This window comes from Sturnira hondurensis, unplaced genomic scaffold, assembly GCF_014824575.4.
Source record: "Sturnira hondurensis isolate 20B ecotype Veracruz unplaced genomic scaffold, ASM1482457v3 Scaffold0004152, whole genome shotgun sequence".
NCBI classification, from domain to species: Eukaryota; Metazoa; Chordata; class Mammalia; order Chiroptera; family Phyllostomidae; genus Sturnira; species Sturnira hondurensis.
The window spans coordinates 7,781,786-7,796,253 of NW_028076783.1; the positions used below are offsets into that span (position 1 = coordinate 7,781,786).

At 41.7% G+C, this 14,468-nt stretch overlaps 1 protein-coding gene across 5 annotated transcripts in view; it reads left to right on the forward strand.

Annotated features, from left to right (window-relative positions):
- HTR4 (5-hydroxytryptamine receptor 4) overlaps positions 1-14,468 on the forward strand; it is a 148,694-nt gene that overhangs the window by 79,168 nt on the left and 55,058 nt on the right. For all 5 annotated transcript variants that reach the window (XM_037044969.1, XM_037044968.1, XM_037044971.1 and 2 more), the window contains exons 3-4: positions 4,349-4,474; positions 6,356-6,556. In XM_037044969.1, the coding sequence (XP_036900864.1) occupies positions 4,349-4,474; positions 6,356-6,556 (327 nt within the window). The remainder of the gene's footprint in view (positions 1-4,348; positions 4,475-6,355; positions 6,557-14,468) is intronic.

Here is a 14,468-nt window from a genome sequence, read left to right on the forward strand (position 1 = left end):
ATGATACTTATTCATAATATAAAAGTGGCATTTATAGTCCACTTTCACACATACTTTCACTAGGGTTCTATGTGGAAATTTACCCAGACTTATTGTTGTAGGTTTCCTTTTATTAAGAACAGAGAAAATGGAAAATAGAACCAACAAGTTTGTGGAGTTTCCTTATTAATGGATCAAGACATCACTGAAATAGGAAAAATAGAAAAAAAGTAAACTTTCCCATAAAGTAACCTTAAAAGAACCTGTTTAGTGGAGTGGACAGAAATCTTCAGTCAGATGGGAACTGTCTGGAAGTGGCTGAAATTCTTGGAGGATGTCAGAGGTAACCCAATGGTCTAACATGGATTTAACAGAAGTGATTCCTAATTTATTTTTATTTTCATTACTGGCCTTAACATTTAGTTTCACAGACATTTCTGCCTAATTAAAAAAGCTCCTTCTGTGGTTAAATTATGCTTGTCACTCACAGTTTAAAGTTTAGCTGTTTCTAGTTCCTAATTGGCATGCCACAAATGAACCATAACTTTGAACTTGGAGTTCTCTGACCCTGACATTCTCAGTTGGTTTGAAATACACCTTCTCTGGAGCTGGAGATGTGCACCACAGACTCTAAAACTATTTTTTCTCCTACAAAAGGAAAAGAAGTGCAGGGGAGATGGTTCTAATAGTAAGACTCAGCTGATGGACAATCTGTTTTCTAAGGATATGTTCATTGCCCACAGACGAGAAGGGGACCTAAAATCTGACAATCTCACCTGCCTCCAATACAATGTCCTGATATGTTGTCATCCACATAACATAAACTTTGTCATTAATACATAAAGTAACAATTTTAAATGTGCAATTCAGTGACAATAAGTACATTCGCAATGGTGCGCAACCATCGCCACTACCCATTTCCAGAAATTTTGCATTGCCCCAAACAGGAACTCTGTGCTCATTAAATAATTTCCCATTCCCTCCTCTCCTCATTTGCCTATTTTAGGCTCTTCATATAAGTGGAATGATACAATATTTATCATTTTGTGTGCAGTTTATTTCACTTTGCACAGTATGTTTAAGGTTTAATCCATGTGATAGCATGTGTCACAAATTTGTGACTGAATGAAATTCCATAGGATGTACATACCACATTCTGTTTATTTATCTGTTGATGGACACTGGGCTGTTTTCACCTTTTGGCTACTATGAATAATGCTTCTGTGAACATTGGTGTGTTTGTATCTATTCAATTTTCAATTTTATCTATGTTCAGCCTTTTGAGAAACCTCTAAACTGTTTTCCACAGCAGCTGCACCATTTTACGTTCCCACCAGCAATCCACAAAGGTGCCAATTTCTCCACACTTGTTATTTTTCACTTTTGTTTTGTTTATATAGTAGCCACCCTAATGGGTATGAAGTGGTAACTCATTGACAACTAGGCATTCTTTTAATTTTTCAGTTTTTTATATTTTATTTATTTATTTTTTGAGACAGGGGAAGGGAGGGAGAAAGAGATGGAAAGAAACATCTATTGGTTGCCTCTCACACCCCGAACTGGGAACCTGGTCCACAACCCAGGCATGTGCCCTGACTACCTAATGGGAATGAAACTGGTGACATTTTGGTTCACAGGCTGGCACTTAATCCACTGAGCCATGTCAGCCAAGGTGGTATCTAGGCATTCTTAAATACTTTCTGAGCTGGGAGCTCAAGACAGCACCAGGAACCTACTGCCCGTTATCCCTACTTGTCGGGAAGTCCTTACTAGCTTGTCTAAAGCTTGCCCTCCTCTGGCCGTGATTGTCAACCTTGGTTGCAGTTAGAATCAATTGGGAGCAATTCCAATATTAGGCTACAACCCAGGCTAATTAAATCAGCATCTTTGAGGGTGGGGCCCTAACATCCACTGGGCCGACCAACATCCTTGGGTCCTTTTAATTTGCAGCCAAAGTTGAGAACCAACTCAGCTGGAAGCCTGCTCACTCCTCCCACTCCCTTGCAGCATCTGCAGTGCCTAAAGTGTGACACAACACACCTATCACTGGGCTTTCTCTGATCACCCTGGTAAATAGCCATCATCCACCTCATACTGGCAGTCCTATGATGCTTTCCTCCCACACTTTTTGCTATAAAGCAAAAAAAGTCAGATCACCAGCTGACATTTGATATAAATTCTATCTGTCCATTGTCTGCTCTCTGTTTTGCTTATTTCTGATTTCCTAGGACATATAACAATGCCTGGTGCAGAGAAGGTGCTCAGAAAGTATTGTTGAATGCATTCTTGCACAGATCTCTTATTTCAAATGACAGCCCTTCAGATAGTTAAAAATAGCTTTTGTGTCTTGTACTGGGTCTTTGCTGGGTGAAATCTCCTTTGTATTTTCAATCAGTTTTCAAAGACATTGAAGAATAAACTTGATTATTAGGAACACTATATGTCTTTCTTTCATTCAATAAGCAAATAATTGAGCACCTTCTAGGTACTTCACATACCTCTGCACTACAGATACTATAGAGTAGGCTGTGCCTGACACTGGAAATAGTGCTGGAAGAGGTAAGTAAAGTAGATCTGGGGGGTGGGGGTAGGCACAGACAAGAATCAGTAGCAAAAATCATTTCACATAAAAACAAATGCTATAAAGAAAATGAAAAATGTGGGCTGTGACACATTAAGTGGGGGTTAGCCTTAATCTGAGACCTGAAGGCCAGGAATAAGCATTCCAGGAAGAAGGCGCAGCTGATACAGAGGCCCGGAGGACAAGTTTCAGAGGGGCTCTGAGTTGGAGCCTCTGAGAAGGACAAGGAAAAAGCCACTGTCACTACCTTGTTAGACACTTTACCTCAGTTAACATGCCAAAGGTCAAATTAGTTTGGGGTAGCCACAACACCCTATGAAGGTCTTTTCTCTCATTAAATTAACTATCCCCTGTCCAATATTTGTACTGCTGATAGTTGGGATTTAGGCTTGGGAGGGTGATTTACATGAACTTACCTCAAATTTCTTCTCATCTGAGCCCTAGCTAAATAGACCATCAATCAGTCAATCAATCAGTTAAGAAAAACACTTGTCAGCAAAGTGGAGGGACACTCTAGTTTTTCCATCATTGTAACAGTGGTTCCTCATTCTAGTCAGCATCTAGTCCTTTGTATCAGGCCTGGTTGGGAAACGTCTTGGACAGGCCAGAGCCAGGACGTGCTGGGCTGCTGCCATTTGGGACCAGCAGCCACATCTTGGTTTTCAGATGAAGGAGCTCAGCAAAGACAGATATGTCTTGATTCTTAGGACACTGTGGGTCCAGTAGTGGGGCTCACAGGTCAGGCAGAGTCTTCCAGAGCCAAAATGCTCTGAGAACTTGGTTCCTCTTTCTGGGCCTCAGTTGCTGATATTGAAATGTGAGGTCTGAGGATGAGAATTTTAAGAGTTTTTGAAAGTTCATTTAAAGAGAACTTTTTATTACCCTAATAGAAATAAGACCTTTCCCCCGCTCTATAGCTTCTTAATAATCTACAGGCATGCTTTTGTTGATAGAGGACACTCACTTCCAAGTTGATAAAACAAAATGATTTATACTAGGACAGAGGTATTTATAGAATCAGATCAGAAGCCAACATTAACAGGAACACAAATCTGAACTGTTACGTTAGGCAACAAAAGAAATGTGGTTTTAGGGCAGCAAAATGAGTTCCTATGTTCATTGATTGGCTGCTGTCTTTCCAATGGACTTCACGGAATCTGAGGCCAGGTCAGCTATGTAAGGACAATCTGCAAGCCATGGCCTGTTCCGAAGACAGTTCACCTGTCCACAGCAGCTTCTGCACAGACTGGAATGGGGTCCTGAAAACAAGGTGGCCTTTGTATTCATGCAGACCTGGTTCAATTACCACCATTCATCCATCCAATGCCACCTTTCCTTCATTCAGTAAGTGTGAATAACAAATTGGAATTGACTTTATCAACGGATAAAACATGAAGTCCCTGCATCATGGAGCTTACTAGGTGGGTAGATGCACAAAACAGGGATCAGTGAAATACATCTCTGAGGACAAGCTGAGGAAGCACAAGCTGACGAAGCACTCTGAAGGGGAGCCACAAGGGCTCTGATGGAGAATAGTGGTGCGATCTCAGGTAGTTCACTCATGTGTCTGAGCCTCCTCTTCCCTGTAATGTAAGACTCCACTAAGATATCATGTAAAGTGACAGGCGCACATAGTGGCATGTACTAGTTGCACAATAAATGTGTGTTTCAGCTATAGATGGTGAAGTTACCTTCCTGAAGATGAATGAAGGAAAGATGAATTTTTTTGCCTGTGTCTCTAGGTTTCCTTCACTTCTTTATGTGTGTGTCTGTCTCTGTGTCTTCCAGTTCCAAGGAGGGTTTTAGGTCAGTGGGGAAGGTTGTGCTGCTCACATTTCTCTCAGTGGTGATCTTGATGGCCATCTTGGGCAACCTTCTGGTGATGGTGGCTGTGTGCAGGGACCGGCAGCTCAGGTGAGTTGCATGAGGAAACCTGGGTGGTATTCTGGGCTCTCCGTGGAGAGTTGGGGTCTGAACTTCTAATATCCATTATAATTTGTCATTACAAAAGGGGGAAAATCCATGGGAACAATACCTGGAAATAGAGCAAGGAAAAAAGATCAGACACAATCTCACAACTCTAACATGACCACTGTAAATACTTAATTGCATTGCCATCTTGTCTTTTTCTCTATGTTTAACTTGGCTGGGTTTTTTAAAAGTTGTGATCACTATATGTACATACCATATTTTGCCATGTATAGTGCACACTTTTCTGCCCAATTTTTTTTGGGGGGGGGGGAATAAGGGTGTGCATTATACATGGGTAATACTAATTCTGTATCTATATAAATGTTTTTAATTCTTTTATTTATGCTTATGCATTAAAAGTGTAACTCNCACAACTCTAACATGACCACTGTAAATACTTAATTGCATTGCCATCTTGTCTTTTTCTCTATGTTTAACTTGGCTGGGTTTTTTAGAAGTTGTGATCACTATATGTACATACCATATTTTGCCATGTATAGTGCACACTTTTCTGCCCAATTTTTTTTTTGGGGGGGGAATAAGGGTGTGCATTATACATGGGTAATACTAATTCTGTATCTATATAAATGTTTTTAATTCTTTTATTTATGCTTATGCATTAAAAGTGTAACTCTAGAAAGCAATAATGATATCAGTATAAAAAATAATACCCTGGATTATGCTTATTGGTTTTGCTTCTAAATATAAATAAATAAACGTTGAATTAAAAATAAAATGAAAGATTTTTTTCCTGAAAGTTTGGGCCAAAAATGTGGGTGTGCATTATACATGGCAAAATATGGTATGTTGAGAGCACATCTAATCTAACTTCTCCATTTTTATCAGTTGGTTCAGAGAAGGAGTGGCCAGTTACTGACCCATCCAGGGTTTAAACCTGGCTCTTTGGCTCCTCCCACGTCATCAGTCTGAACACTCACTGCAATTAAGATCACCTGGAGACCTTTTAAAAACTGCTACTGTGTAGTATAAGTACATCCCATGCAATATTTGGGACATACTTATACTAATCTGAAAGTCGAATTTAACAAGGTGTCCTATACTTTATCTGGCAGCTCTGGGGTGGATGCATGTTAATCACCCCAAATTGCTTAACTAGTCAATCTGGGGTGAAACTTGGCACCGATGTTTATGAGAATTCACTGGGTGGTTCCAGCATGCAGCCTGGATGGAGAGCCACCAGGACATGAAAGGGGATAGGAGATGCAGTCCTGTCTTATGTACTGCCTTCTTCTCTAAGCGTGGCATGTGTTAATCCAGTAAGGTGCAACAAAGCATAAAAGCACACTTCTGATTGGTGTCCCAAATGTGAGGCACAGGGCGGTCAGTCCAAGAGCCGGAGGGAGTAGAGTTTGACGCCATTTGTGAGGGGCACACCTTGGAAGTTTCCCTGAGAACGACCAGACTGAGACCTGTAAGACTGGTGGGTGCAGTTAGGCTGATAGTAGGGAGGGAGAACACCCTGTAGAGAGGCCCTGGGAGTCGCTCCATACACAGGGGACTCAGATCAGGCCAGTGTGGCCACATGGGAGAGGAGGAGAGGGCTTTGGGTACACGAGGAGTGAAGAGTGTGAAGAATTTAGGAGTGGCTGGACCATGCAGGGTCTTTCCAGCCATGTTGCAGAAGGGGAAACTGAATCTCACGGGATATGTTACACATTTGACTTTCTTTTCTTTTTCATCCCTCCTGTCTTTTCTTCTTTCTTTGCTTTCTTTTCCGCCTCTTTTCTCTCTTGCTCCTTTCTCCCAAACTTCCTTCCTTTGTCCCCGCCCCCCTGCCTCGTCCTTGTACTTTTTCACCCACAGGAAAATAAAAACCAACTATTTCATTGTCTCTCTTGCCTTTGCGGATCTGCTGGTGTCTGTGCTGGTAATGCCCTTTGGTGCCATTGAGCTGGTCCAGGACATCTGGATTTACGGGGAGATGTTTTGCCTCGTCCGGACATCTCTAGACGTCCTGCTCACAACAGCATCCATTTTTCACCTGTGCTGCATTTCTCTGGACAGGTAAGGACAGAGCAACATGCCTAGCAGGGCTCTGGGCTAGAGACAATGGCCTGGTAACTATTGGGGTGTGTCTTTCTTTTTTCCCAATTTGTTAGAAATGAGTCTTAAAGTCTTCAATCTGGTTGTTCACGTACGTTCACTTTCCAGCCTTTGTGGAGGGCACTCTCGGAGGCCCTGTGGAGACAAAGTTTAGGAAGGTCTTGGCCTTGCCTGCAGGGGGCTTACAATGTATTAGAGACAGGTGCCAGCTATTGGGTTTACTGTAGAGCTCACAATTGTACACTGGTGTCATGAATCAAGTTCTGAGGGGGCTGAGTGCCAAGAATTAATACATCTGCCTGGTAGGCAGCAGGGGTGGTTCTATGTTTGAACATGATCTTCTCTTGAAAGTGTGCTGTATCACAGTTTTAGGTGTGTATTTAGGTATGTCCCTGTGACTATGAGACTTTTTTCCAGAAAGTTAAAGATCATAACAAAATCCCCCCAAACCCAGGGCTAGCATTGTATTCTGTTGTATAATTTTGTTCTTTTTCTTCACATTTGGCTTCAGGAAGCCTAATGATTTTCATCTTTGCCTCATCTGTGGAGATGTAGGTATTTTAGTTGTATCAGTACTTTTTGTTGACTAATTCTAGCTCCTGTGTATCTAACAGTAAAGGAATAATGCAATTCAAAAGTCAGAAGATTAGCCGAACATATGCAGCCAGCACTGCCATATCTTAGGGGTTGATTCTCAAAGGAAAGTCTGGTGTGCAAATCACATTATCAGAATTACCAGGGACAATCTCTCACTGTCTCTTGAGAGTCCAACAGACCAGTTTTTCCTCCTGTCTTGGGATAGGTGACTGTTTCTTTCATTGAGGAACAGGAAAATTGTTGACTAAAATCAAAGACTGTAGTATATCTAAAATGTGTGCCTTTCAACACTAAAATCCGAGTCTCCCAGAGAATTACTCACACTCTGAGAAGTCCTTAGGGACTGAGTCCAGCTGGTGGAACAGCAGATCCATAGCCATCCCAATGGGACAAGTGCTCAGTGATTGGAATGGCAGGCGTGACAGTCTAGGTTATATAAAGTGTGCTTGCTCTCCTCTCTCTCTCTCATTTTTCTCCCTCTGCAGGAACTTGTAGTTGAATATGCTTAAGTTAAATGCATGTATAATGAGATTCCATCTATAACTGGAGATAATGACGTTGATAAAACTGAACGGTTGGTTGACAGCTAGACTAGCTAAATAGTGTGTCACAGTTTGACATTTATGTTTATTAGCTTGTTTATAATAATCTGATTTCATTACATGAATGACTTCTTATGACAGTTGGTATACACTGTGTGAAAGTTCACATCAGAAAAAAATACAAGATAAGGAAGTAGAAAACACATAGACATCCTCCAGGGTAGCCTGCATGTGATCACTGCTCAAATACACTTGGAGAAGGCAAAGCTGAGGGATCAGGGCAACTGGAGGTGGCCTTGAGGTTTGGGCAGAAGCCAGGGGAAGAAAATGAGCCAGGTAGAGAGTGAAGAATGGAGGGAAGAGTAGAATCTCTTTCTGATGTGGAGTTCACTCTGGGCAGCTCTGACAGAAGGGCTAAAGGTTTCCTATATAGATTTCACTTTAGAGTTCTATATTAACTGTCAAGTACTTTTGAAATCATGAAATTTTTCCTGAGTTGTCACGAAGCAGTATGGGCTGGTCATTAAGAACCATCTGCTTCAGAACTCAAGATTTGGTTCAAATCCCAGATCTGCCCATGTTTAGCTCTGAGATTGGTGATAAGTTTGTCAAGCCTTTCTGAGACTCAGTTTTCTCATCTCTAAAAACAGGGGCAATGACACCTATTTTGTAAGGTTGCAGTTAGGAGTAAGTTAGATGATGAGTTCAAGGCATAGCATTGGCCCAGCTGGCAGAGCACTCAATGTTAGTGGATGTCAATTTCAGTTTCTCTTAACTATCCATGAAACTCACCATCTTTCTTGCCAAACTTGGACCTTCTTCTCAGTGAATAGCTCTAGCAGCTGCATCATTCAGAAACTGGATAGTTATCCTTAATGTGCTTTTACTTTATCCCCTACATTTAAATAATAAGTCCTATTAGTTTTCCTTCCTAAACAGAACCCAGTCTGTTTCTCCCCATCTCTATCATCCTAGTCCACTCTAACACCATCTTCCATGGGAGTCACTGCAGAACCTTCTGCTTGTTCCTCAACATCTATTTTATGCCCTTCCAAGACACTTGCCTCTCACAAGCCCTCACAGCCATCTTTGAAAAATGCAACTCTGATCCTGTCTTTCTGTTGCTGAAAACTGTTCAGTGGCTACTCATTACATTGGAGATCAATACCAAACTCCTTGGTCTGTAGGGGTTTGTGCTCTTCCCTACATCCCAGCCTCATTTCATGCTTTTTTGCCAGCCTTTCTTTCTGGCTGCAGCTACCTTGCCTTCTTTTTTCCCTTTCCAGTGCTCTGTGCTCAGCCATCTCAAGACCTTGGCTCCTCTCTCTGCTTGGAAAGTTCCTTTGAGAAAGGAACTTTCCCCTCCTCTCCTGTGTGCCTTTTAGATCTTAGCACAATCCTCTCTGGCCTATAGAAGCCCTCTCTGACCCCATCAAATCCATTCTCCCTGGAGACCTTATCATTAAAACTACACTTAATTTTTCTTAAATGTCTCTGCCTCTCCCAGTGGGAGAAAGCACAAGCATGTGAATAAAGACAAGGTCCCTGCCCTAATGGGACCTACCTTTTAATGGGGGAGATTGACATTAACCAGTAATTATGTAAGTACTGATTTAGGTATTTGGTAAACATTGTTGGACAACTGGAATGTTCAGCATATTCTCTTTTTGAATAATGATGCCAATAATTTCATTTTCTTCTTTGATAGGGAACATCAAACACTCCAATGCCAGGAGTAAAATGGAGTCAAATGGTTTTGTTTTTCTCAGTGAGTCTGTGTCACTTGCCAGTTGTTTCCCTGTCCCAAGAGTGGTATTTCATTGGGCTAGAAGGTACACCCTGGACATTGCAGGGCAACAATTTTAGCCTGGTAGAGTATGATTGTATTTATCACCTAGCTCTGTTTTGGCTGTGTCCCTCCCATAACAGGTGGGCTGGGCCAGGCTGGGGCAAAGCACAGAGTAAATGTCTCAGTGAGGTGCAATGCCATCATTCTTCTTGGGACTCCTGGCAAGGTGTCTTGTCCTCCTCTCTAGAGCTGCTGTGAATCTGTGGAGATGACTCATAAGGGGTAGTACCTGTTGAGCAAGAATGCTTCCTGTGATTCCTAATTCCACACAGATGGCAGACCCCTAGATCAAAGTAGAACATTATGAAACAACTTTTCCCCAATGGCCATTCTCCATCCACGGTATTCTGGGTGTTTTGAGAATTGAATCCTATTAATGAAAGCTATTGCCTCATTAAAAGTAACTTCTAAAGCATAATTAAAACTCATTTATTCCATAGCATGGGTCATGAGAGGTCAAAACTGCATTAAGGCATAAAGTACCATTGCTTATTTTATTTTTATTATTTATTTTAGTATATTTTATTGATTATGCTATTACAGTTGTCCCACTTTCCCCCTTCACTCCCCTCCACATCCCCTCCCACCCACACCCCCCCCCCCTTAGTTTATGTCCATGTGTCATACATATAAGTTCTTTGGCTTCTACATTTCCCACACTACTCTTGCTTTCCCCCTGTCTATTTTCTACCTACCATCTATGCTACTTATTCTCTGTACCTTTTCCCCCTCTCTCCCCCTCCCACTCCCCTCTTGATAACCCTCCATGTGATCTCCATTTCTGTGGTTCTGTGGTTCTGTAGTTCTGGTCCTGTTCTAGTTGTTTGTTTAGTTTTTCTTTGTTTGTTTTAGGTGTGGTTTTTAATAATTATGAGTTTGCTGTCATTTTACTATACATGTTTTTATCTTCTTTTTTTTAGATAAATCCCTTTAATATTTTGTGTAATAAGGGCTTGGTGATGATGAACTCCTTGAACTTGACCTTATCTAAGAAGTACTTTATCTGTCCTTCCATTCTAAATGAAAGCTTTGCTGGATAGAGCAATCTTGGATGTAGGTCCTTGCCTTTCATGACTTGGAATACTTCTTTCCAGCCCCATCTTTCCTGCAAGATCTCCTTTGAGTAATCAGCTGACAGTCTGATGGGAACTCCTTTGTAGGTGACTGTCCCCTTATCTCTTGCTGCTTCTAGGATTCTCTCCTTCATTTTAATCTTGGCTAATGTAATTATGATGTGCCTTGGTGTGTGCTTCCTTGGGTCCAACTTCTTTGGGACTCTCTGAGCTTCCTGGACTTCCTGGAAGTCTATTTTCTTTGCCAGATTGAGAAAGTTCTCCTTTATGCTTTACTCAGAACTTTTGCACTTGTTGCTCTTCCTATTCTCCTTCTGGTACCCCCATAATTCGAATGTTGGGACATTTAAAGATGTCCTGGAGGTTCCTAAGCCTCTCCTCATTTTTTTGAATTCTTGTTTCTTCATTCTTTTCTGATTGGATGTTTCTTTATTCCCTCTGGTCCACACCAATAATTTGAGTCCCAGTTTCCTTCCCATCACTATTGGTTCCCTGTACATTTTCCCTTATTTCACTTAGTGTAGCCCTCATTTTTTCATCTAATTTGTGACCAAATTCAACCAATTCTGTGAGCACCCTGATTACCAGTATTTTGAACTATGCATCTGATAGGTTGGCTACCTCTTTGTTGCTTAGTTGTATTTTTTTCTGGAGCTTTGATCTGTTCTTTTGTTTGGACCTTTTTTTTTGTCTTGACATGCCTGTTACATAGTGAGGGGTGGAGTCTTAGGTGTTAACCAAGGTGGGGCAACCCACGTGGCTGCATTGTGACATTTTATGTAGGGCAGGAGTCCAAGAGGAAACAATGGCACTTCATTCTCTGCCAGATTTCAGTCACTTCCCCTGCTTCCCCCAAGCAAATTGGGCCCTTCTGGTGCTGATTCCCAGGTGGGTGGGTTTGTGTACATTCTAGGACCCGGTAGGTCTCTCCAAGGAACTCTCCTGTGAGGCTGAGAGTTTCTCCCAGCACTTCAGTCTCCACAGGTATTCTCAATCAGTGGCTTGAGGCTTTATTTCCTCAAGCTGGGGCCCTGGGTTGTACAGCCCATCCTGCTCCCCAGTTTCACCTGGCTTATCTGCGCACAAATGTGGGACTGCGAGGTCCACCAGCCTTCTTGCATGCTGCACCCCTCCACAATCTACCACCTCGCTGAGTCCACCAGCCACCACTTGGCTGCTCTGCCCCAGCTGCCTGACTCCACCCCTCCTACTGGTCTGGATGGATGTTTCTTCTTTTATTTCTTGATTGTCAGACTTCCATACAGTTCATTTTTCTGTCAGTTCTGGTTGTTTTTTGTTTTTAAATTGTTGTTGTCCTTTTGGTTGTGTGGGGAGGCACAGTGTGTCTGCCTACACCTCCGTCTTGCCCAGAAGATCCCCATTGCTTATTTTAAAGCTAAGGTTCTGTAGTGAATGAAAACCAAGTGGTTGTTTTAAAAGTGGAATATTCTAATGCAGCTATTAAAAATCATGAGGAATGGCTTTGCGTATTGTCTAAAAAGATATTCCTGGTGTGTTGTGTGAGAACAAAGGAAAGCTAGTTTCAGACTTAAATGTTTAAAATAATACCACTTTGATGAAATAAATATGTAGATGTTTCTATCTGGTACATATGAGTGATGGTTATGTGGGGTCGGCACTAGGGGTGGTGCTGTCCAGACTGGATGGTCAGTTGGATTGGAGATAGAAATAGCTTCACTTTTACTAATTTCAGAACTATATGTTTTAAGCTGAAAATTTTTCTTTGCTGGAAGTTAACACTTCTTGAATGCAAGAGTATCCACAGTGACCTTTTAGCTCAGAGAGTGCTCCTGGGCCAGCGCATTCCTCACTGATGGAGAACATTCTGGCTCCAGTGTTGGGTGTTCCCTCTGAAGCCAGAGCATTACCAGGAATGCAAAAATCCTTCTGAGACATGTGTTCTCTCTGCTTTCTCATAGGATGCCCTATATTGCACTCCCCCCAGCTCCCCTACCCAACCCAGGGAGCCCTCACCCCCACCTATCAGCAAATTCCCCCTCCTTGGACCTTCACACCCATCTCCATGACCTTGGGTTTGATCTGTTCCAACAATGTCTTTTCTAATCATTACTGTTTTCTAAGAATATAATATCTGAACATGTACAAAACATCATTATTTTACAAGTAAAACATAAAAGCATCCCCAATTCTTTCTCACTGCCTCCACAGCTATACACCCTAAGGTAGTGACTGTAAATAGTAGCTCCCTGTAAATTCCACTTATTTTATGTGTAGTAAGCAGACTTGTTATATGAATATATTTTTAGCTTACCCAAATGGACTTATGTTTTAAATTAGCCTTTGAAGAGGGCTTTCCCTGTATATACCCCAATGAATTGCCTGACTGTAGTGTTCTTAACCAACTTGCCTTTCAAATCCTATATTAGTAAGGTATTTTTCAGCAGCATGTTACAGAAAATAAATTGATTGGCTCAATTAGCTCAAAAGTCTAGCTTCAGGTGTGGCTAGGATTTGAACAATGTCATCTAGTTTAGCTCTCTCCCTTTGTCTCAAGCAACATGAGTCTTAAACCATCCTTAACTCTTAAGTCCACTGGAAGAGAAACCAAAATGCTCTTTCTCTTTGTTTGGAAGAACTTTGTTTGGCTTTGCTGGAGTCAAACACTCTTCCCTTGACCAATCATTGTGGTGTGGGGATGACACATTCAGTTGCTTGGCAGATATGAGACACCTTGACTGTGGGCTTTCCCACAACATATAGCACTGGCGAATGGCAGTTCTTACTGGAAAGAGAGCTGTTGGACAGACAAGAATAGGCATCAACTTCTCTTAGGCTGGCTAAAGGACCTACATGTATCCTTATGAAGCGTCCACAAAAATATAGAGAGATGTGTCATCCCCAAGTCTTGGTTATACTGGTTTAAACATCACTAGACCCTTCGCTGGCTTCATGTGACATAGTCTGCAGAATTAACCGTTTTGGTCCTCTTTGTCTGGGGCACTTTGTTCTACATTAGCCATTCAGTGCAATTCCATTTAAAAAACCTATTTCAGCTCACTGAGGATGGTGTTCTCTATATCATTGCAAGGCTTTCTCTTTGACATGTCCATCTATCTGAACTGTCACCCTTCCTCTTGGCAGCCCAGAATCTTGATGTGTTTTAACTGCAAAAATCCTCCAGTGCTTTCTCCTTCACAGATTTTCTTTGAAAGCAGATTGACTTTGTAAAACATACAATTCTGACTCTAAGGTTGCACATTCTATCCCATTCTGGAATTAAGTGTCTCTGCATTTCTTAATGAGATCCCTGGAGCACAACACAATTTTGTGTAAATGAAAAGTGTTTTCCATTGTGAACTTATGTCACACAATAACATTTGTTCTCCCAACAGGACTGAGATGCATTTCTGCAAGGAACACATGGTGTACTTTTCTCCTTCTCACCTGGTCCTTGAGGGCAGGTTCATGCTTTGTACACCACAATGATTTTTGCCAGGTTGAATTTCATGCCAGGGAAAGTGAATCTTACTTTTATATTCATTTCATCAAATATTTGTTGAGTGCCTACTAATTGCCAGGAGCTGAGGAAGTACAGTTGTGAACAATTAGAAAAACCTCTGAGTCAAAGGGATTTTAGTCTAATGGAGAATATAGACAGTTAATAGGCAATTACAGTAAAATTGGGGGCCATTGGAATAGAATAAGAAGAAGTTGGAGCATGTGGCCTCCAATGCAGGGTTGGCTCTCAGAAGAAGCGATACTGAAGCTGGGATCTGTGGACAATGTAGATGTCGGTAGGTGAGGTGTGGGGAATGACAGTTCCAGAAAAC